The sequence below is a fragment of the Glycine max genome, chromosome 18 (assembly GCF_000004515.6).
Source record: "Glycine max cultivar Williams 82 chromosome 18, Glycine_max_v4.0, whole genome shotgun sequence".
Lineage (NCBI taxonomy): Eukaryota > Viridiplantae > Streptophyta > Magnoliopsida > Fabales > Fabaceae > Glycine > Glycine max.
In genome coordinates this window covers 20576244-20597408 of record NC_038254.2, presented here as the reverse complement: position 1 = coordinate 20597408, position 21165 = coordinate 20576244, and the positions used below count along the sequence as shown (strand labels likewise).

The 21165-nt window shown below is 33.2% G+C and overlaps 1 protein-coding gene and 1 pseudogene across 1 annotated transcript; one reads left to right on the top strand and one right to left on the bottom strand.

Annotated features, from left to right (window-relative positions):
- Positions 1–11054: 11054 nt before the first annotated feature.
- Positions 11055–11867, bottom strand: LOC102666461 (uncharacterized). Its single transcript, XM_006603256.1, has one exon. The coding sequence runs from the start codon at positions 11865–11867 to the stop codon at positions 11055–11057; it is 813 nt and encodes a 270-aa protein (XP_006603319.1).
- Positions 11868–15856: 3989 nt separating this feature from the next.
- On the top strand, positions 15857–16607 carry LOC113000111 (methylsterol monooxygenase 1-1-like; annotated as a pseudogene).
- The last annotated feature ends 4558 nt before the right edge of the window (positions 16608–21165 follow it).

Below are 21165 nucleotides of genomic sequence, written 5' to 3'. Positions count from 1 at the left end.
GAAGCAAATGAGCCTTGTTTGATTCTTCTTTTGACATTATCAAAATCATGTATACATACATTCACAGTGGGGGGGAGTATAATTTAAAGGATTAGGTCCTGAACTAGTGGAGTAGACAATGATAGCGTTAGGTGCATCCTTCTCCCTTGATGTAGCTTCATTTGAGGTTGTGGACTGCTTGGAAGTAGGTTTTGTTTTTCTTGGTGAATCACCTAATCAGTTGGAGCAGCTCTGAACATCTCTGGGGTTTCATCCATAACGCAAGTGTTAGTGAGATCAATGATGATTTCAATAACAATGTTATTTTCCACAACCTTGGTTGAAGCCTCGACTTGGGCTATAACAACTTGCTTCCTTGCGGCTTGAGTGGAAACTAGCTCTTCTTCCATCTTAGTTCTTCTTTCTTGTTAGGAAACATGGAGCTTAGTCACATGATCTATGAAGTCTTGTTTGTCCATCATAGAGAGATCGTAAGTAGTCTCATGGAATATGGTGGGTAGGTTCTTTAAGCAATTAATGGAAGGTGTGACGCCCTCTACCCCTCACATATATGTACTAATAATAAAAGGAATAAGAAATCAGAATTAATTAAAAGTTTTTAAAACATATTTAAATAAAATCCTTTCAAAAGGGTAAAAGGCTCACATTCAATTTTCTAACATCATAATAAAACTTGTCCAAATAAATAATAAGTCATCTCGGTTCAAAACAAGGTCATCCAAGATTTCATGCAAGGTTCGAGATCATCACAGGATCCAAACGCAAATAGCACACTGGGAGTGAGTTATCACTTTCCTAGCTAATAAAGAGAAATAGGACAACATAGATATACATATCATATAAATGAGATGCAACTTATTTAAACATTGCTCACATCATTCCACCACTTTGTCGCATAACATCACATCACAACACATGTCTCATTCATTTTTGCAACATTCACGTACTCAAAGATCAAAACACAATATTACTAAATCAATCAATATCGATCAATACACAAGCGTTATGCAAAAAATACACTAAGACTCAATCCTATATGCAATGTGGTACCATGTCAGTGAAAAACCTCATCGGCCACCTAGGAGTACATGACAAGACAAACCACACACTAGAAAGTCAGGTCACTCTCACTAGGTAAAATCATAGGGAGACCAGTCAGGGTCACACTGTTTTGCGAGAATGCTCCAACCATGTGGGATTGGCACATGCTTAAAGGAGCACTCAAACCGGGTGTATTTACCCCCAAGGCCTATACTCCGAAGAGTCTGTCAGGGCCTCTCTCTCTTGATTCAGGTTCAACCCAGAAAAATTTTAACACGCAGACTCTACCTATGAATTGTACAAAACACATGACTCCTCAATTGTTTTCAAATTAATTTTATCTCGTCACGCTTGTGATTAAACTCGTCGGGTCCCTTCAGTGGTTCCCATCACAATACTCATCGCGCATTAACTCGTTGCCTTTAAAGGGTCTTATAGTCATGTGATTGTACAATTCATAGCTTACAACTCAATGCACACAACATCTCAATGCACATATATATTATAAGTCAATACATACTCAATTTATCACATACACTCAGTCTCAATCACAATGGTACATCCCAATTTAACATGTTATCACACCTCATAAGTCATATACATTTTACCTATGAACTATGCAATACACACGACTCCTCAATTATTCTCAAAATAATTTTATCTCATCGCGCTTGTGATTAAACTCATCGAGTCCCCTCAGTGGTTTCCATCACAATACTCGTCGCGCAAAAACTCATCGCCCTTAAAGGGTCTTACAATTGTGTGATTGCATAGTTCAAAGCTCATAACTCAATACACACATCTCAATACACATGTATTTCACCATTCATCACAGGTTCAATTTGTCACTTACTCATAATTTGAATCACAATTTCATAATCTCAATGTAACAGTTTATACAAAATGCTTCTCACAACATGGGGAGTAAAACCCCTTAAACAATTCCACACAATCATATTAAAATCAATGAATCAAATCATAGGTCAAAAATATGAAAACACCAAGAGCACTCAAGTTTATCAACCAACTCACATTAGAACATCAATTGGTCCATCAATGCAACAATATTGTATTTATAATTGTAAAGGAAAATGATAATTCAATAAACATCCCAAAATAAACCTCAATTTGATCCCCTAAGGATTTCTACACATGTTCATTCTAACCCCAATTGCAATAAACTCATCTCGTACCTCTAAGTAGGCTCATGTGTGTATTCTGACAGCGATAGCAGGATCTCTAGCAATTTCCTGAGATTCCTCAAGCTTTTCCTCTGATTTGCTCTGATAGGGTTTCCAAGTGTTAGAGAGAAGGAGAAGAGATTAAAGCCTTCATTTTGTACTGTCTTCATGAGATTCACTTTTCTCTCTCCATCAACATTATCTCGCAAATCCCAATGGTTCAAGTGTGAAGAATTGCATTTCAAATCAGGTGTTTAAATTTCACGATGCTCCAATGGTTAACGAGTCTAGGAGCATAGTTTTACTAGACAAGTTTTGAGTCTCTGCGGGAAAGGAGAAAACTACGATGAGAATGGCATTTCTCTTAGCTCCGACATTTTATCGCAATTTTCAATGATGAGAATTTTCAAAAATGAGTTGCAAACCTGGTGCTGAAATATCACAATGATCCAACGGTTAAGGAGTATAAGATCGTCATTTTACTAAGACAAGATTGAGTGTATGCGGGAAAAAAAGAGGGTTTTGGGAGGGGAAAAGAGAAAACAAAATTGAGAGAAAGAGGAGGCGTAGAGTCTATGTTAGTCTGAAAATTGACCTAACATATCTCTATTTATAGCTAGCATACCCACAACCTATTATTTTTTCTATTTATTTATTTTTATTATTTTATAAAAAGGAACTCTATTTTTTTTCCTATCAAATGAATAAATCAAATATTTTTTTCCTTCAAACCATTATTTTAATATAGTTATTTCTCATTATTTATTTAACTATAAAAACCTCACCATTTTCTAAAACTCTATTCTTTTAACTAAAAACCTCTTTGATTTATTTATGAAAAAATGGGATGTTACAGAAGGAGTGGCTGTCAGCATCCTTGGTGAAGCACGCATAAGCATCATCGAAATGATACGTCCTAACCAGATTCAACACTTGAATGAAATCATGGTGTTGAAAATTGTCACTTCCATCATAACCGGATGAGGAGGCTTTCAATGTGTCAACCCACACAATCTGAATCCATAAGATTTTGGCGTCAAAGGCATCTAAAGCTTTAACCAGCTTTTTCCCACTAAAAAGGGAACTCCAATTTTTGGAATTGTTGACCACATCCACTTTCATCTATTTTGTGGGCATTTCTTTAGAAAAGAAGAGTTTGAATCCCTTTTTCTTGGCAGCATCCCAAATAGGTAGTCGAGGGCACACCTTGTCTACAACAACCTTGATAACATTGTCCTCTTCATCATCATCAGTTTCATTGAGGTCTTTCAACCTCTGAGGAGCTATCTTTTCTCTAGTTCGACAAGCAGGGTAGGACGCACCAGTCTACTCATGCTTCTTCTTCGTTCTATGCTCTCTAACAATCAATTCCTCCTCCTCCTTTTCCCTATGATTTCTTTCTTGTCTTTTTCTTCTTTTGTCGTTCACTAATGATTTTTTGCATCTTCTTCGCAATGTTAAAGTTATGTAGGCCCTTGCCTTCATCTGTGATAGCCTTAGCAAGCCTTTTTTTGTTTTCTTCTATTGATGGCCTCCTCGTCCACTTAGGGGTACTTGTTTAAGGGATTGATCTATTAAGGTTGGTTTTGTTGAACTTTTGTTGCTTAGCAAGAACCAAGCATTTGAATGTGATGGTATGCTTGGAGACATCGTCCATCCTATCAAATACATGCTAGACTCCTTGATCCTAGAGAATCTTGTTTATCAAGGCGGCATAGTATATGTCATCTAGTCCTCCCAAGCCCCTCAAATGGCGAAGGATGTTAATGTAAACAATATGTGACAATTCAAAAGGTAAATTTTCCATTAAATGGGAGAGAACAAACTTGTGTAAGTCTAAAAGACTTGTCTTTCACCCAACTTTGTGGAGAACACTTTTGTTGAGGATGTTGGCCTAAATCTTTGCTCTTTCTAAAATCAGGTTGTAGATAATGGTCTTTTTCTCAATAACCTTCTCAGTATTGTCTTTGTACAGAGCCCTGGTTATATGGGAGTCATAAGCCTTCTCCCATCCCTCATGATAAGTGTTTCCTTCATGAAGGTATCTAGTGGCCTTAGAAATGGAGTCATTGGACAAGGTTACCTGGACTCCTACAACCATGGATACTATCACTTTGTTGTTTCGCAACACAACATTCCTCAAGAACACTCTAATGGGTTTTGGGTAAAATGCCTTGTCCTGTAGAAGAGAAGTGCCTCGTTAAGTTTGAGACCAACTTTTTCAAGTTCTTGAATATCAAAGAAGTGCTCTACATGGATTGAAGGTTCATTATTAATGTGGATGATGGTTCTCTCCATGGTGGGAATGTTTTATATTATAGGTGAGCTCTAATATTAATCAAGGCTAGGGTTTGTGTTTCAAAGATTAAAAATGAAGTTTTTTTTATAGAAAGGTGAAATCTATTTAAGAGTTTCTGCATAGGGTTTTGTAAAGGCTTTTGAAAGGCAATCAATAGGACCGTCATTCAAAACATGATGTAGCACATACGCTACAACGTTTACTTACAAAAATGTTGTGTTTTACTTAATTAATGCAAATGTTAAGTGAATGTCCATATGTTGAACGATGTTGTGTGTGCTAACAGACATCAGATGATATGTCCTTTTATGCAACAGTGGATGACATATAAATACTAATCCATTCATTTATACAAACCATTCCAAGTTGATTTCTTAACAAGCTGATCATTAATGGGTACAAACTGTAGATCCATTGTCCTCCTCTAAACATCGTCTCTTATAAAATGATGCTTAATTTATGTGTTTTTCCCTTGAATGCAATGTTGGATATTTTTTTTTAAAAGACTAATGGAAACTTTGTTATCACAAATAGATTGGAATTTTACTCTCATAGATGTTGTAGTCCTCAAGTTGGTTCTTTATCCAAAGGAGTTAAGCACAACAGCTTGTGGCTGACATGTATTTTGCTTCAGCAGTGGACAATGCAATTGAACCTTGCTTCTTACATATCCATAAAACCAAGTTTCAACCAATGAAATGATAGCTTCCACTTCTGCTTTTCCTTTCGACTTTGTCTCTAGCATAGTCATCAATATTGGAACTTATGAGCCTGAAATCTTCCCTTCTTTTGAACCATAGACTAAGATTAGAAGTTCCAATTAAATATCTAAAAGTGCATTTAACTACAGATAAATGAACTTCCCTTGGTTATTGTTGAAATCGCATACATAAGCAAGCATTAAACATGATGTCGAGTCCATACATTGTGAGATATAGCAGTTATCCAATCATTGCTCTATATTGAGTCCCATGTATCTTTCTTAATTAAGAAAAATACTATTTTCTTCGCAGAACAATTGAAAATTTTCATTCTCAAATTTTCCCACATGATCACTTTTGATTGCAGTAATACATTCTCCTTTTTCATTTTAAAATCTTTTACAGAGTTTAAAGAAAACACTAAAAGACTCATCCTTGTGTGCTAGGAACATGACCCATGTCCATCTAGAGTAGTCATCCACTATGACAAATCCATCTTTCTTTCCACTGCTGGAAGTTATGATAGATGGACCAAACAAATCAAGATGTAACAGCTCCAAAGTTCTTGAGGTGGAAATAATGTTTTTACTAGAAAAAGAGATTTTAATTTGTTATCCCTTTTGGCATGCCTCAAAAAGTAAATAATCTTTCTATAAAATACTTAGCAATCCTTGTACAAGGTTATTGTTCAACAGTTTGGAGATTAACCTCCAACTAGCATGACCAAGTTTTTTATGCCATAACCAATGATTTTCTTTGACAAACAATAAGCATGATTCATTTTGATTTGATAGTTCTCCTAACTTAATCTTATAAAGGTTACCTTTTCTCTTGGCAGAGAAGAGTGGGGACATATCCATGTTTTGAAAGATACACACATCCTTGTTAAAGGAAACAACGTATCCACTGTCACATAATTCAACAGATTGTGTTTGAGCCCTTCAACAAACAAAACATTATCAATAAAGGGATATGGATGAATACCTATCTTACCTCCACTCCTGTTATTTTTCCTTTTTATTCACTCTGAAAGTGATGGTTCCACCATTATAGGGAGTCAGCCATTGGAACAGACATCTTTCTCCTATCATGTGACGTGAGTAACCACTGTCTAGGTACCATGATAGGCGTTTGCTTCCTGCTGTCAAAGACATCTACAATAGGAATTATCCTTTTCTTAGGTACACAAATTTCTTGGGTCCTCCCATGTTAGCTTTAAATGCATTGGACGCACCTATTCTAGGTTGATCCCTGCAATTGGACATCAAATGTCCAACTTTACCACAAAAATAACAAATAATAGTGTCTTCATCATGAACATAAATATTTCCTTCATATCTATTACTAGATTTGTTCGAGGAACATTTACTTTATCGTAACAGTTTGTCAAGATTTTCTATTCCACTAAAAATTTGGCCAATGTAGATTTTAAGGATTCAATTTCCTCATGAATTTTTACAGCATCCTCAAGTTGACCCTTAAATTTTTCATTTTTTAAAAGCTTTTCATTTAAGAATTTCATAAATCTTTTATGTTCTTCATATTCCACCCAAAGATTATGTTTACTTATTTTAAGGTCCTCATAAATCTTTGTGTGCTTGTGCATGTAACACCCAATTTTTCGTAAAATAAATAAAAAGAGTTTTATTTTAAAATAAATAGAGCTTTAGAAAAAAAATTTGTAGAGAGAGCAATGCTCCTCACACAGAGCTTGGAAACCCTAATAGAGCAACTAGAGGAAAAGCTTGAGGAATCTTAGGGAACCCCTAGAGACGCCACTATCGCTACCGGACTACACACGTGAGCCCACTTAGAGGTAAGGGATGGGTTTATCGCAATTGGGGTTAGAATGAACATGTGTAGGGATCCTTAGAGGATCAAATTGAAATTTATTTTGGGATGTTTATTGTATTGTAATTCTGCCTTTATGATTATAATCATGAGATTGTTATGTTTGATGGGCCAATTGATGCCCTTATGTGAATTGGTTCAAAAAATTGAGTGCTTTTGGTGTTTTCGTGTTTTTGAACCTATGATTTTGATTCCTTTGATTTTGATATGATTATGTGAAATTGTTTGAGGGGTTTAATCATATGAACATAACATATTAATATTATTACTATGTGACATGTATATGATGCATGAGGCGTGATAACATGTTGCCTTAGGATTATGGAAGTGTGATGAAATGTGTGTAAGTGACAAGTTGAGTATATGTTAAGTTGTGAAATCACATGTGTATTGAGATGTTGTATGCATTGAGTTATGAGCTATGAATTGTACAATCATACAACTATAAGACCCTTTAAGGGCGACGAGTTAATGCACGACGGGTTTTATGATGGGCTCTATTGTGGGAACCCAACAAGTCTAATCACTTTGAGGCACGATGAGTTAAAATCATTTTGAAAACAATTGCATAGTTGTGTGTATTGCATAGTTCATAGGTAAAGTCTATGTTTGTGTCATGTATATATTAATACTGTGTGATTTGTATATGATTCATGAGGTGTGATAACATGTTGCTTTAAGATTATAACATTGTGATTGAGATTAGGTGTATGTGATAAATTGAGATACATGTGTATTGAGATATTATATGAATTGAGTTGAGCTATGAACTGTACAATCACACAATTGTAAGATCCATTAAAGGCGATGCATTAATGCGCGACGAGTATGGTGATGGGATCCACTGTGGAAACCCGACGAGTTTAATCACTTTGAAGCGTGACGAGTAAAAATTATTTTGAGAATAATTAAGGAGTTGCGTGTTTTGTATAATTCATAGATAGATTCAGAGTCTAGGCTTTGGGGATAAATGCACCCGTTTTGAGTTCTCCTTTAAACCTGTGCTGATCCCACATGGTTGGAGTATTCTCACAAAACAGGATGACTCTGACTGGTCTCCCTATGATTTCACCTAGTGAGAATGACCTGACTTCCAGTGTGTGATCCGTCTTGTCATGTACTTCTAGGCACCCGATGAGGTTTTTCACTGACATGGTACCACATTGCATATAGGATTAAGTCTTAGTGTATCTGTTGCATAACGCCTGTGTAATGATCATTGTGACTTGTTACGTAATGGTGTGTAATGAATTGTGTGAGTGTGAGATGTTGTGTTATACTTGAGATGTGTTTTTTTGAACACGTGATTAATGTGAAGGTGTGGAATGTGATTTTGTGATTAAATCCTTGGGACAAGTAATGTTACATAATAAATGCTAAAATGATGTGAATTATGCTAAGTTGAGCTTGGTATACTTATATTATATGTGTGTGTGTGTGTGTGTGTGTGTGTGTACTTTCATTTATCTCTACCTATTTAGGAATGTGATAACTCACTCCCTGTGTGTTTTTTGTGTTTGGATCCTATGATGATCTTGAACCTTGTGTTTGTGGGAGTAGATGGTTAGGTGAATGACTTTAAAGAACCTCGTTCTAGAGGACACTGGGATGCAGCGCTCTAATAAGATGTGGCATTAGGCAAGGATTTCTATATTATTTGCATAATGTTCTGAACATGTTACTTTATGTTGTTCTACTACTTAACTTGCTTTTCTTTTGTAAAAAAAATGGACGGCCTTGTTTTTGGCCAGAGATGTTGTCATACCCTTATTTGATAAGTTTTTGATTTGATGATTAACGTGGATGTGAACCTTTTACCAATATGAACTCTTTTATGCTTAGAAAATAAAATATCTTTTTATGTAACTCCACCTTTCCATGCATTTTATTATATAAATATGTATATCAAGGTAGAGGGTGTCACACTTAGTGGTATCAGAGCAGGTCAAACCTTTTGACCAGTGTGTTATGTGCTTAGCATATTCTATTATGCACTCTGTGTGATTTCTTGTGATTATTCTATTGTTTATGTTAGAATTATTGCACGTTTTTCCTTTTCGCATGATTGCATGAGACTAATTGATGCTTGTGATATCCTTAATGTCCGTTGTACCAAAATTCAACTGTTGAGCCACGAGCTATGAGACCGGCCATCTCTATAACTCGTGAACTGCGGTAGGACATTATGGCAAGTCGTTAAGTGATGTAGGTAGTCTTGATATTGATTAATAATGCCTTAATGGGCCCTTATCTTCCTGCGTGTATGTTGTTAAAAAGCTTATTTCTCTCTTGATGTATATAGTGTTGTGAAAACCTTTTGAACTGTATATATGCCTTAGATGAGTGTGCCTCTCTTGAACGGTATATATTCAGATTTGAAGTGTTCAAGTTTCTTGCATGCATAGCATATTATGGAGTTTTGTCTTTATCTTTCCTTTCCTTGAGCACTCTTTTTGGGAGTTATTCCATCTAAATCCGCCTTTGTTTTTCCTCATCTTTCAAAACTTTTGTGAGATGAAGGCAAGTTCATCTTCATTAGACACTTCCTCATATTCTTCATTAGAAGAATTTTAACCTTTAAGGGTGTTAAACGAGCTTCTAAATGCTTGCTCTCAAGAAAATGAGACCTTCTTGGTCTTTTGATTGTTGAGAGCCAAATAATTTTCTTTCTTAAGTCCTTCATCCTGCTAAATTTCTTGTTCATGAACCTTGAGACTACCAATTAATTCTTCAATGAACATAGAGTCAAGATTCTTTAAAGCCTTTAGCATTGTTACCTGTGATCTCCATTTTCTAGACGAACTTCTAAAGATTTTTTCAATATGATCATAGTTATCATAAGTTCTATCTAGATATTTTTAATTCATTAAGAATGGTTTGAAAGCATACAAACATACTTTGTATGTTTTTGCCTTCTTCCATAGGGAAGAGTTCAAACTTACGAGTGAGTAGACTTAATGTTTTCCTTTATACTTGTGACATTCACAAGATTGCTTCCATATCATCATAGTTATCATAAGTTATGCCTAGAGATCTCAATTCATTAAGAATGGTTAGAATCCAAACATACTTTGTATGTTTTTGCCTTCTTCCATAGAGAAGAGTTCATACTTATAAGTGAGGACACTTAATTTTTTCCTTTATACCTATGACATTCCTTTGTAGGTTACAACTAGAGTGTCCCACATTTTTTTGGCACTCCTGAAGCTATGTACTTTGGAGTATTCTTCTGATAAGGTGCAAAAAACATCATTTTGAGTGTTCGAGTTGAGTAGAAATTTCTACATGAACAAAAAATAAATTCAAGCATAAAGGTAGTGTGAACATGTTTTCATCAGTGGCATGACAATCATTGTCTATTAAAATATTATTAAGTTATCATTTTATTACTTGAAACAATGTCTATCTCGACACTGAATAATAGCTCCAATTAATAGTTCTTTTTTATTTAAATAAATTGAGAAAGTCTCATTGTGCAAATTATATGAAGAGAATTTTAATTTTCACGTTGTTTGGATATGTGGGGTGAAAATAGTGTCTAAAGAAAAGCTACATATTAAAATCGATATCTATGGAAACCCAAACTCTAGTTTGTCATCAAGGTATAAAAAAACTTAAACCATAATGATGATGTAGCCATACATATTCACTACTTATTGCATAAAGAACATCTACCTAAATTACTTTACCTCAAAAAAATGAAAAAAAAAATGTCTTAAGAAGGAAGCAAACCATATTTTCCACATTAAGTAGATATTTAGGGACTGTAAGTAGATATTATATAACTAAAAAATATACAAAATATTTATCTTGTAGGGAATTGCAAACTCTTGTTTTCTGCGAGAGCAAAAACAATCCCCAAATGATGATATTGTTGTAAACACCAAATTTTGTACATAGATTATTTACCTAAAAGAAGTTGTTTTATCATCAGCATATAAAACAACAAAAAAACTATTTAGAAAATGTAGAATTGGAATATCAAAAAGGGCTAAGGATCCTACTAAATCCATTAATGTTGGTGAAGAACCCAATCAAGTTTTTCCTATAAGGCAAGAATGACTTTCGCTTATTGGTTTCCTTTCTCTTTTTATTCATCACATAAAACTTCTCGTGAGGTGACAAGGTTGTTTTGCATTTCCCATCTTTTCCTCTTTTTGAAACATTACTTTCTTCCTTTGCCTCAATGGACTTCATTGGCATTGACCCCAAAGGATTCAAGAGAACAAAAGTGTGTTTGCCATCACTGTTGCTTCGAAGCTTCGTGCTTTTGGGCAGTCTACATGTGTTTGAGAAACCCATGGATTTGCTCTTCTTGCATTTGTTGTTTGATGTCTCAACTTCAACTGTTGCCATTTTTTGTGAATTCCCATTGCACGATTCTTCCAATGTACCTTTTGATTGTGAGAAAAAATTGTTGAGTTGTTCACCAACAAAGAGCTTCTTCAATGGTGGTTGAAGAGCTAAGGTGTCATTGTCTTCTTCTATGGTAAAACCAACCGAATGGTCAGAAGTAGTAGATGCTAAACGGATCTTGCCATTGTCAAGTATCTCATCAGCAAATGTAAGTATTCCTTGAGTACTGAAGCATGCAAAAATGAACTCTTGTTGTTCTTCAAAATTTTCTTCGTTGTCAATTTGGATTTCATTTTCACCAATGAAATTTTGGTTGAGCTTCAAAGAAATGGGAGCAACGTCTTTAGACTTGTGAAATGAAGGGGGCATTCGGAGAATAGATAGAGCTTGCATTTTCAATTGCATAACGCTTGAGGTTTCATTTTGCATGTTGTTCATGCTTTTAATTAAAGTTATTGAATGTCCAATGAGGTGAAATGAAATGATAATAAAATTAGAAATGGGAGTTATTTATACATGTGCTATAATGTGAGGTTATTTTTTCTGTTAAAATGGCATTAAGATGGTTATCGGATTTCAAGGAGGTGGTTGGGAAGGGAAGGTGAGGAGAAGCATAGCGGCGGTTGGCGGGTTATCCTTTATGTTAGTTAGGTAGCATTATTTTAACATTAATTTTGTTTATATAAAAATAGATTAAAGTTTGTTGTAAATTATTTTCTTTGTTTTCCTCACTTTGCAATGGTTTTGCATGTTACTAACCCACACTTACAAATTACAACAACAACCTAACCAAAAGTATAACTTTCTATAATTTGTTAACTCCCTTGTTGCTTCTCACTAGGGATGTCCGTTGAAAGTTTTGTTCTCAATTATAATCTTTCACGTTAAATTTTCATATTAAAGATACGACTATAAGAAAAATGTAGGTTGAATTAACAATAAAAAAATAATAAAAAATTATATTTGTTCATAATATTAATGTGAAAATTTGCAAATTTATGGAAAATATATGTTTACAATATAAAATTGGATTTTTTTAATATAAATTGTTTAAAACTATGAGCAACATTAACTATTTATAATCAAGTTATCTGTGAAACTTTAACTAAATGTTAAAAGAAGTCATTCTTTCATTATATATTAACAGAAAAAAGAAATCCAGTAGTAACATAACTTGGTCCATTTGGCTTCTTGGTTGTTTCTCCTTAAGCATGCCCATTGCAATGTTTCCTATTTATATATCTACTCTAACATAGTGTTTAAAAATAAAAAATTAATGATATGCATATTCCACTAATAACATGAGGATAACATATTCTAGGTGATCAAATATTATAATCAGAACGCTTTTCAGAAAATTAAAATTGTATTTCGAAACAAAAAAGTTTGCAAAGTTTATCCAAAATAATTTAATATTTAAAAGGTTGAATATTTATATATAACCGATATGTATTTTTAAATTAATATTTTCAAAAAGTCATTATTGAATTCAAATTTCAAACCTATTGGAATTGGGTGAGTAGATTAATAAAAATAATTATAATAGTAACAATAATAAATAAAATTGTTTAAATTAGATTGAGTAAAGAAATCCAAAGAAAAAATTTATATTGAAATTGTTTTGCACATGAACAAAAAATAAATTCTAAGTATAAAGTTAGTGTGAACATGTTTTCACCAATGGCATGTCAATCATTGTCAATTCAAATTTAATTAAGTTATCGTTTTATTACTTGAAACAGTGTCTATCTCGACACTGAATAATAGCTCTATTTAATAGTTTGTGTTTCTTTAAATAAACTGAGAAAGTCTCATTGTACAAATTATATGAAAAGGCATTTTAATTTTCACGTTCTTTGGAAATGTGAGGTGTAAAATAGTGTCTAAAGAAAAGCTACACAGTAAAATTGATATTAATGGAAACCGAAACTCTAGTTTGTCATCAAGGTAAAAAAAACAAAACACTTAAACTATAATGATTATGTAACCACACATTCGCTACATAGCACATAGAGAACATCTACCTAAATTACTTTATATTTAAAAAATGAAAGAAAAAAAAATCTTACGAGGGAACCAAACCATATTTTCCACATTAAGTAGATATTTAGGGTATGTAAGTAGATATGATATAACAAAAATTATACAAAATATTTATCTTGTAGGCAATTGCAGGCTCTTGTTTTCTACAAGAGCAAAACGAATCCCCAAGCAATGATATTGTTGTAAAAACAAAAATTTGTACAAAGATTATTTACCTAAAAAAACTTGTTTTATCATGAGCATATAAAACAACAACAACAAAACTATAGAGAAAATGTAGAATAGGAATATTAAAAAGAACTAAGGATCCTACTAAATCCATTAACGATGACGAAGACCCCAATCAAGTTTTGCCTATAAGGTAAGAATGACTTTCTCTTACAGGTTTCCTTACTCTTTTTATTCATCATGTAAAGCTTCTCTTGAGGTGACAAAGTTGTTTTGCATTTCCCACTGTTTCCTCTTTTTGAAACATTACTTTCTTCCTTTGCCACAATGGACTTCATTGGCATTGACCCCAAAGGATTCAAGAGAACAAAAGTGTGTTTGCCATCAATGTTGCTTCGAAGCTTCATGCTTTTGTGCAGTCTTCATGTGTTTGAGAAATCCATGGATTTGCTCTTCTTGCATTTGTTGTTCAATGTCTCAACTTCAACCGTTGTCATTTTTTGTGAAGTCTCATTGTACGTTTCTTTCGATGTACCTTTTGATTGTGAGAAAAAATCATTGAGTTGCTCAACAACAAAAAGCTTCTTCAGTGGTGGTTAAAGAGGTAAATTGTCAGTCTTGTTCAGTGGTAAGCCCAAGAGAATGATCAAAAGTAGATGTTAGATGGATCTTGCCATTGTCAAGTATCTCATCGGCAAATGTAAGTGTTCCTCGAGCACCGAAGCATGCAAAACTGAACCCTTGTTGTTCTTCCAAATTTTCTTCGTTGTCAATTTGGATTTGATTTTCACCATTGAAATTTTGGTCAAGCCTCAAAGAAATGGAAGCAACATCATTAGATTTATGAAATGAAGGGGGCATTCGGATAATAGATAGAGCTTGCATTTTCAATTTATTAACGCTTGAGGTTTCATTTTGGATGTTGTTCATGCTTTTAATTAAAGTTCATGAATGTCCAATGAGGTGAAATGAAATGATAATAAAAGTAGAAATGGGAGTTATTTATACATGTGTTATAATGTGAGGTTATTTTTTGCTGTTAAAATGACATTAAGATGGTTATCGGATTTCAAGGAGGTGGTTGGGAAGGGAACGTGAGGAGAAGCATCGCAGCGGTTAGCGGGTTATCCTTTATGTTAGTTGGGTAGCATTATTTTAACTTTAATTTTGTTGATGTAAAAGTAGATCAAAGTTTGTTGTAAATTATTTTTCTATTTTTCTCACTTTTCAATGGTTTCACATGTTACTAACCCACACTTACAAATTACAACAACAACAACAAGCTAACCAAAAGTGCAACTTTCTATAATTTGTTAACTTCCTTGTTGCTTCTCACTAGGGATATCCGTTGAAATTTTTGTGCTCAATTATAAGCTTTGACATTAAATTTTCATATGAAAGATACCACTATAAGAAAAATGTAGGTTGAATTAACAATAAAAAAAATTATATTTGTTCATAATATTAATGTGAAAATTTTCAAATTTATGGAAAATATATGTTTACAACATAAAATTGGATTTTTTTAATATAAATTGTTTAAAACTATGAGCAACATTAACTATTTATAATCAAGTTATCTGTGAAACTTTAACTAAATGTTAAAAGAAGTCATTCTTTCATTATATATTAACAGGAAAAAAAATCCACAGGAAAAAAAAATCCAGTAGTAACATAACTTGATCTATTTGGCTTCTTGGTTGTTTCTCCTTAAGCATGCCCATTGGAATGTTCCTATTTATATATCTACTCTAACATAGTGTTTAAAAATAAAAATTAATAATATGCATATTCCACTAATAACATGAGGATAACATATTCCAGGTGGCCAAATATTATACTCCGCACTACTACATATATTACATTTTACGACACAGTAACTACCATAGTTACTGAGAAACGTCGTTGAAGAATACGCGGTGGCATTCCTGTAATTTTAATGATTGCATACGACGATGGTTGTTAAATAACCGTTTTAGAAAGTAAGTATGAATGATTTCAGTGACGTGTTGAGAAAGACCGTTGTAGTTATATGAAGTTACAAAGACGGGTTTATCCTTTTGATCGTCTTTGAATATTCTACTTTTTAATTTCCCACAAATATTAATATTTAATTAGCACAGCATCCACCACCGCAAAAATCACACGCTCCCTTGGCCCCTCCCCTCTCTCACATCACATCCAATGCCGCCAGCAATCCTAGGGTTCCGGTGACAATGCTCCCCTACACTTCCATCTCGAAGGTCGCGGCGGTGTTGGGCTGCAACATCACCTTCGCGGAGACCCTCTGATTCAACTACTTTGCCGCCAAGTCCGATTACTTCCTCTAGTGCCACAAAATTTTGTTCCTCTTCCTCATCTTATCCCTCATCCCCCTCCCCCTCGTCTTCCGTGAATTCAAGCACTTCTTCTTCGTCTCTTGCCACAAGATCCAACCAAAAGTCCGCTCATCGCTTGCCGAAACCTTCAAGTGCTACAAAGCCGTCATGCACATGTTCGTTCCCCTCACCGTCACCATCATCGTGCTCATCGAGGGAAGAGATTTTTTAATCACTATCTTTTTTCTCACAGAGGATTACACCAATTATTGGTTCCACAGGTTTTTACACAAAAATTGGGGGGACGAGAAGATTCACGGCGTCCACCACGAGTAGCATGCGCCCATTGGATTCGCCGCGCCCTATGCCCACTGGGTTGAGATCTTAATCCTCGGGATTCCCTCCTTTCTTGGACCTACACACCATGGTTCCTGGCCACATTATCACCTTCTCGCTCTGGATAGCCCTGCACAAGATTGAAGGCATTGACACGCACAGCGGGTAACCAAAATCTACTTTCGATCTCTAACAGTGCCTTCCTTGCTTTATTTTTCTTTGATTGTGAACCCCCCATGGGTCCTAGCATCTTTTTCTCACCTTTTTACTCCCTTTTTCTTTTCAAACCTTCATAGCTTTATTCTAATTTTCCGCTGATAAAATGCTTTCCAACTTTAATAGAAATCTTTTAGCTAATGTGCTACATTTTTTAGGAAGAAATGTGGATTCTCTGCATTCAATTATGTCCATTGCAAGCCCAAACCATTGTTCTATAGGCAACATAAATCTTCTACAATTAGTTCAAATACATAAGAATTGAAAGCATATCTAACTTGCATCTAATTGCTAGTACTTCAAAGATAGTGAATGATCTGCTCTATAATTTATGTGCTCTTAAGTCCTGACTCCTATTACTGATAATCCCTCATACATTGGAAGCAATTTTATTATGTTCTTGATCTGCCATTTATTGTATCTCTTTACAATCCATATTTGCAGAACTTGGTCCATCCGTACACTCTGGATTAACTTCAAGTATGCTCAGTCCTAGTTGAGCTCTCTATGTGGGGTTTTACTTTTACTAATAAATTTCTTAATACTTTTTATATTTCAGAACATTGTTTGATTTTTTTCTTCTCCAGGGTGATGTTCATCACGACATCTTTAGATGGTCAAGCAAGTCTGTTAGAGACCTCATGTAAGTAACTTGCATTAGGAATTTTTCACATAAAGTAAATGTGTTTCCTCAACTGAAATTATTCAATTGATTAACTGCAGGTATCTTTGTCCTCAAAGGGGTTGCAGAGAAATCAATGGCTATCCTAGAGATTGTTCGTAAGTAAATTCTTAACTCTTGGTTAATGATTTGTGCCTATATATCCTTGCTTTCATCTTAGTTTTAACTGCATGTTCATTGTTCAATATGAGAAAATATTCATTCCAGGTAAAGCTGCAAGTTACATACACTCACTTGAGTTTTTTTTTCTTGATTCATAACCAGATTTGGACAAAATAGCAGCTAGACAACGCAAAATAGTATACTTTGCTTCTTTATCGAATGTTTAGAGATATGTGAATAGCTTTGTGAACAGCTGAAATATGGGCTTTTGGTCCAAAACAATTTATCCTACTTTTGTTTTTGCTTGTCTTTTTTTAGTGCATTTTTTTGGATTGGACTCAATTGGCATGTTTTCATTTTTCTTCTTATTTTTTTTTCTTTCATGCATATGTATTTACTCATTTTAGTTACTGCATAGTATACTAATTACGCATTGGTAAAAATATTAATTGTGGGGAGCTATGCTTAACTTTCTGTGTGTATTATGACATTTAGTTGGGATGCAAGTCGAATGGCTTTGAATTGAAATGGCTTTGAATTGCTTTGGAGGTTAGAATCTTATTGTATACTATATAGTTCTCACTTACAACATATCACTTTAATAAGCACCATTATTTATGCTATTTAAATTTATTTGTATAACCATGAGATAAATTTATTTTAAGGCAGTGATTAAGTTAACAAATTCTTGTGCTATTTAAATTTTTCTTTGAACCATACTCCTGTTCTTTCCCTTATTTTGCTCTCGTGGCCTTTGAGGCTGGTGGAATTCTTAGGCTTTTGTTCTATGTCTTGGCTTCCCCTATTGTTGTCTTGCTCTATTACTTCATCTCTGAGTCCGCAGGCATTCAAGGACAGGTTCTCATCTTTTTCTTTTCTGTTGATGATTTTTAGATGATTTCTTTTTTCCCGTAAATACTTATCAGAGAACAAAATTAGAAGATAAACTATATTGAGTTTTTCATGATAAAATCAACTCATATAATTTTATTTTTGAAGATACAGAAAGAATGGACAAGCCAGCGTACATGACGTGCGAGCAAGGGTTCAAGCTCGTGACTTACTTGTTAGTTACGTGAAGTACTCTGCAGATTTATATATATATATATATATATATATATATATATATATATATATATATATATATATATATAGTGTTTATTTAGCCGAAATAGAAAATTTATGCTAGTTTTTAACACAAACTTTTATTAAGTGGGATATCAAAATACAATATCTAATTAGAGCCAACATTAATTAAAAATACTTAATTACAAAATTATTTCAATTTTATCTAGTTTCAATTGAATTTCTCCTTTTATTATTGATCAGGATTTTTTAATTTTTGGACTTTGGATAATTTTGTTATTGTGTAGTTGGATGAGCTGAGGCAAATATATGAGGAACAGCCGGAATTTTTGGAAGAGGTGACTTTTGGTGTAAATATTAATTGAGTAGAAAAATTATATATATTTTCTTCATGATACATCTTTTGCAGGTTTCATCATTGCAACTTTCTTATACATTAAGCCATGGGAGTATTATAAATACTTTGTTTTATAGAAAATGCTCCTTTTTAATTGGTATACTACCATTGGATCTTACGTTTAGTTCTAATATCTCTTGCATAGTTTGTGGAAATTTCAAATTTGCATGGCATAGTTTGTTAGCTGGATAGTACTTCAAGCCTTTTTCTTCACTTCGCTGCATGCAGACCTTTTTATCTTAAATTCATATACATTGTTAATATACTAATGATTGATGACATTGTAAGCCCATGCTAACCGTAAGTTCATAAGCCCACTTAACTTAATATTTCTAAAATAAATATCCAAGCAAGTTTTTATTTTCATTTTCCCATCTCTTTCACTATTTTTTGTTTTCTCACCACAAACTTTTTACATTCATTCGTATATGACTAGATGTGGAATGCATGTGGCATATACTCATATCACATGACTTGTCCAGTTCTCCTTTTGCCTCTGTATTATGTTTTGTTCATCTCTTTCTCTCTAATTCTTTTTTTTTCTTCTTATTTTCTATTTTAAAAATTAACATCTTTGAGTTTCTAATGTCCAGCTTCCATGAGTAAAACATATGCATGATTCTATTTGATTAAAGCTTCTTTTTTATGAATTATGACTAACAGAAACTGCACAAGGCTGGAAATACCAAAGTTCTTTGTATTCTTATTGTGGTTTCACTAACAGAAACTTATTGAACCTGTAGTACTATATTTCCCGCCAGAGTTCTTTGTATTATTATTGTGATTTCACATAGCATCATTGTTTCTCCTAACTAGTAAATTACTTGATACAGGGCCTTCCAGGAGCATATACTGAGGATGCAGTTTTGAACGCATATCCAAAATGTGAGACAGTGTCATGTGAAGACTGAGACTTCATTCAAGGTTTCATATGAAATTTATATTCTTTTATCTTAGTTTCTTATAATAGGATATCATAATTAGTAATTATAAATACTGATTTTAATATTAGATAATAATATTTATTGATTATACATTAGCAATATTGATAATATTGTAATTATAAATACTAATTTTAATATTACATAATAATATTTATTGATTATTATCAATATTAATAATATTGAAAATATAAATTTTGATTATTAATTAACCTACATTTTAATTGTAGGTTATTTAACATTTAACATGGGTTGTGACGTAAGCACGATGTTAAAACACACCTTTTTTGCATCGTTTACGACTACAACACCGATGTAGAAGGTCTAATTTCAACAACGGTTATGATATCAGCAACGATGTAGAAGGTCTAATTTCTACATCGGTGGTCAGGACAACACCGATGTAGAAAACATTGTATTTCTATAATGGTCAATTGAGGACCGATGCTGAAATTTTTAACTTTCAACGACATCATATTCAAAAACGGTTGACCACCGATGTTGAATGTCGTTTTCGACCGATGTAAAAAGTGTGATTTCTAGCAATGTTGAATGCTTTTAAGGAAATTAAAATTGTATTTTTAAACAAAAAGTTTGCAAAGTTAATCCAAAATAATTTTATATTTATAAGGTTAAATATTTATATATAATCGGTATGTATTTTTAAATTTATATTTTTTAAAAGTCATCATTGTATTCAAATTTCAAACCTATTTTGAAAAAGGAATTGGGTGAGTAGATTAAATAATAATAATTATAATAATTACAATAATAAATAAAATTGTTTAAATTAGATTGAGTAACGAAATCCTAAGAAAAAATTTATGCTTAAATTATTTTGCACATGAACAACAAATATATTCAAGTATAAAGTTAGTTTGGACAGGTTTTCAGTGATGGCATATCAATAATTTTCAATTAAATTATTATTAGGTTTTCCGTTCTTTACTTGAAACAATGTCTATCATGACACTAAACAATAGCTCCAATTAATTGTTCTTTTTTCTTTAAATAAACTGAAAATGTCTCATTGAGAAAATTATATGAAAGGCATTTTAATTTTCACGTTGTTTGGATATGTGGGGTGAAAAATAGTGTCTAAAGGAAAGCTACAGAGTAAAATCGATATGTATGGAAACTCACTCTAGTTTGTCATCAAGGTAAAAAAAAAAAAAAAAAAAAAAAACTTAAACTACAATGATGATGTAACCACACATACCTTTCAAATAATCCGTTAATTTTACTTTAAACAAAGAGGTATACTCATTTATTATTAATGTTAACTCAAATATTAAAAAAGGTAGTGGAAATTTTTGTTGAAAATAAAAAGTTTTAAGTTAAATTCAAAGGAAATTATTTGATCTTTAAATCGTGCGAGTTAAAACGTAGTATCTGTTTAACGCATTAAAACTTGAGGCAACAAGTAAATAGGAATAGAAATAAATCA

Coding starts and splice junctions, on each gene's coding strand:
- LOC102666461 (XM_006603256.1), bottom strand. CDS start 11,867: ATGAACAACATGCAAAATGAAACCTCAAGCGTTATGCAATTGAAAATG.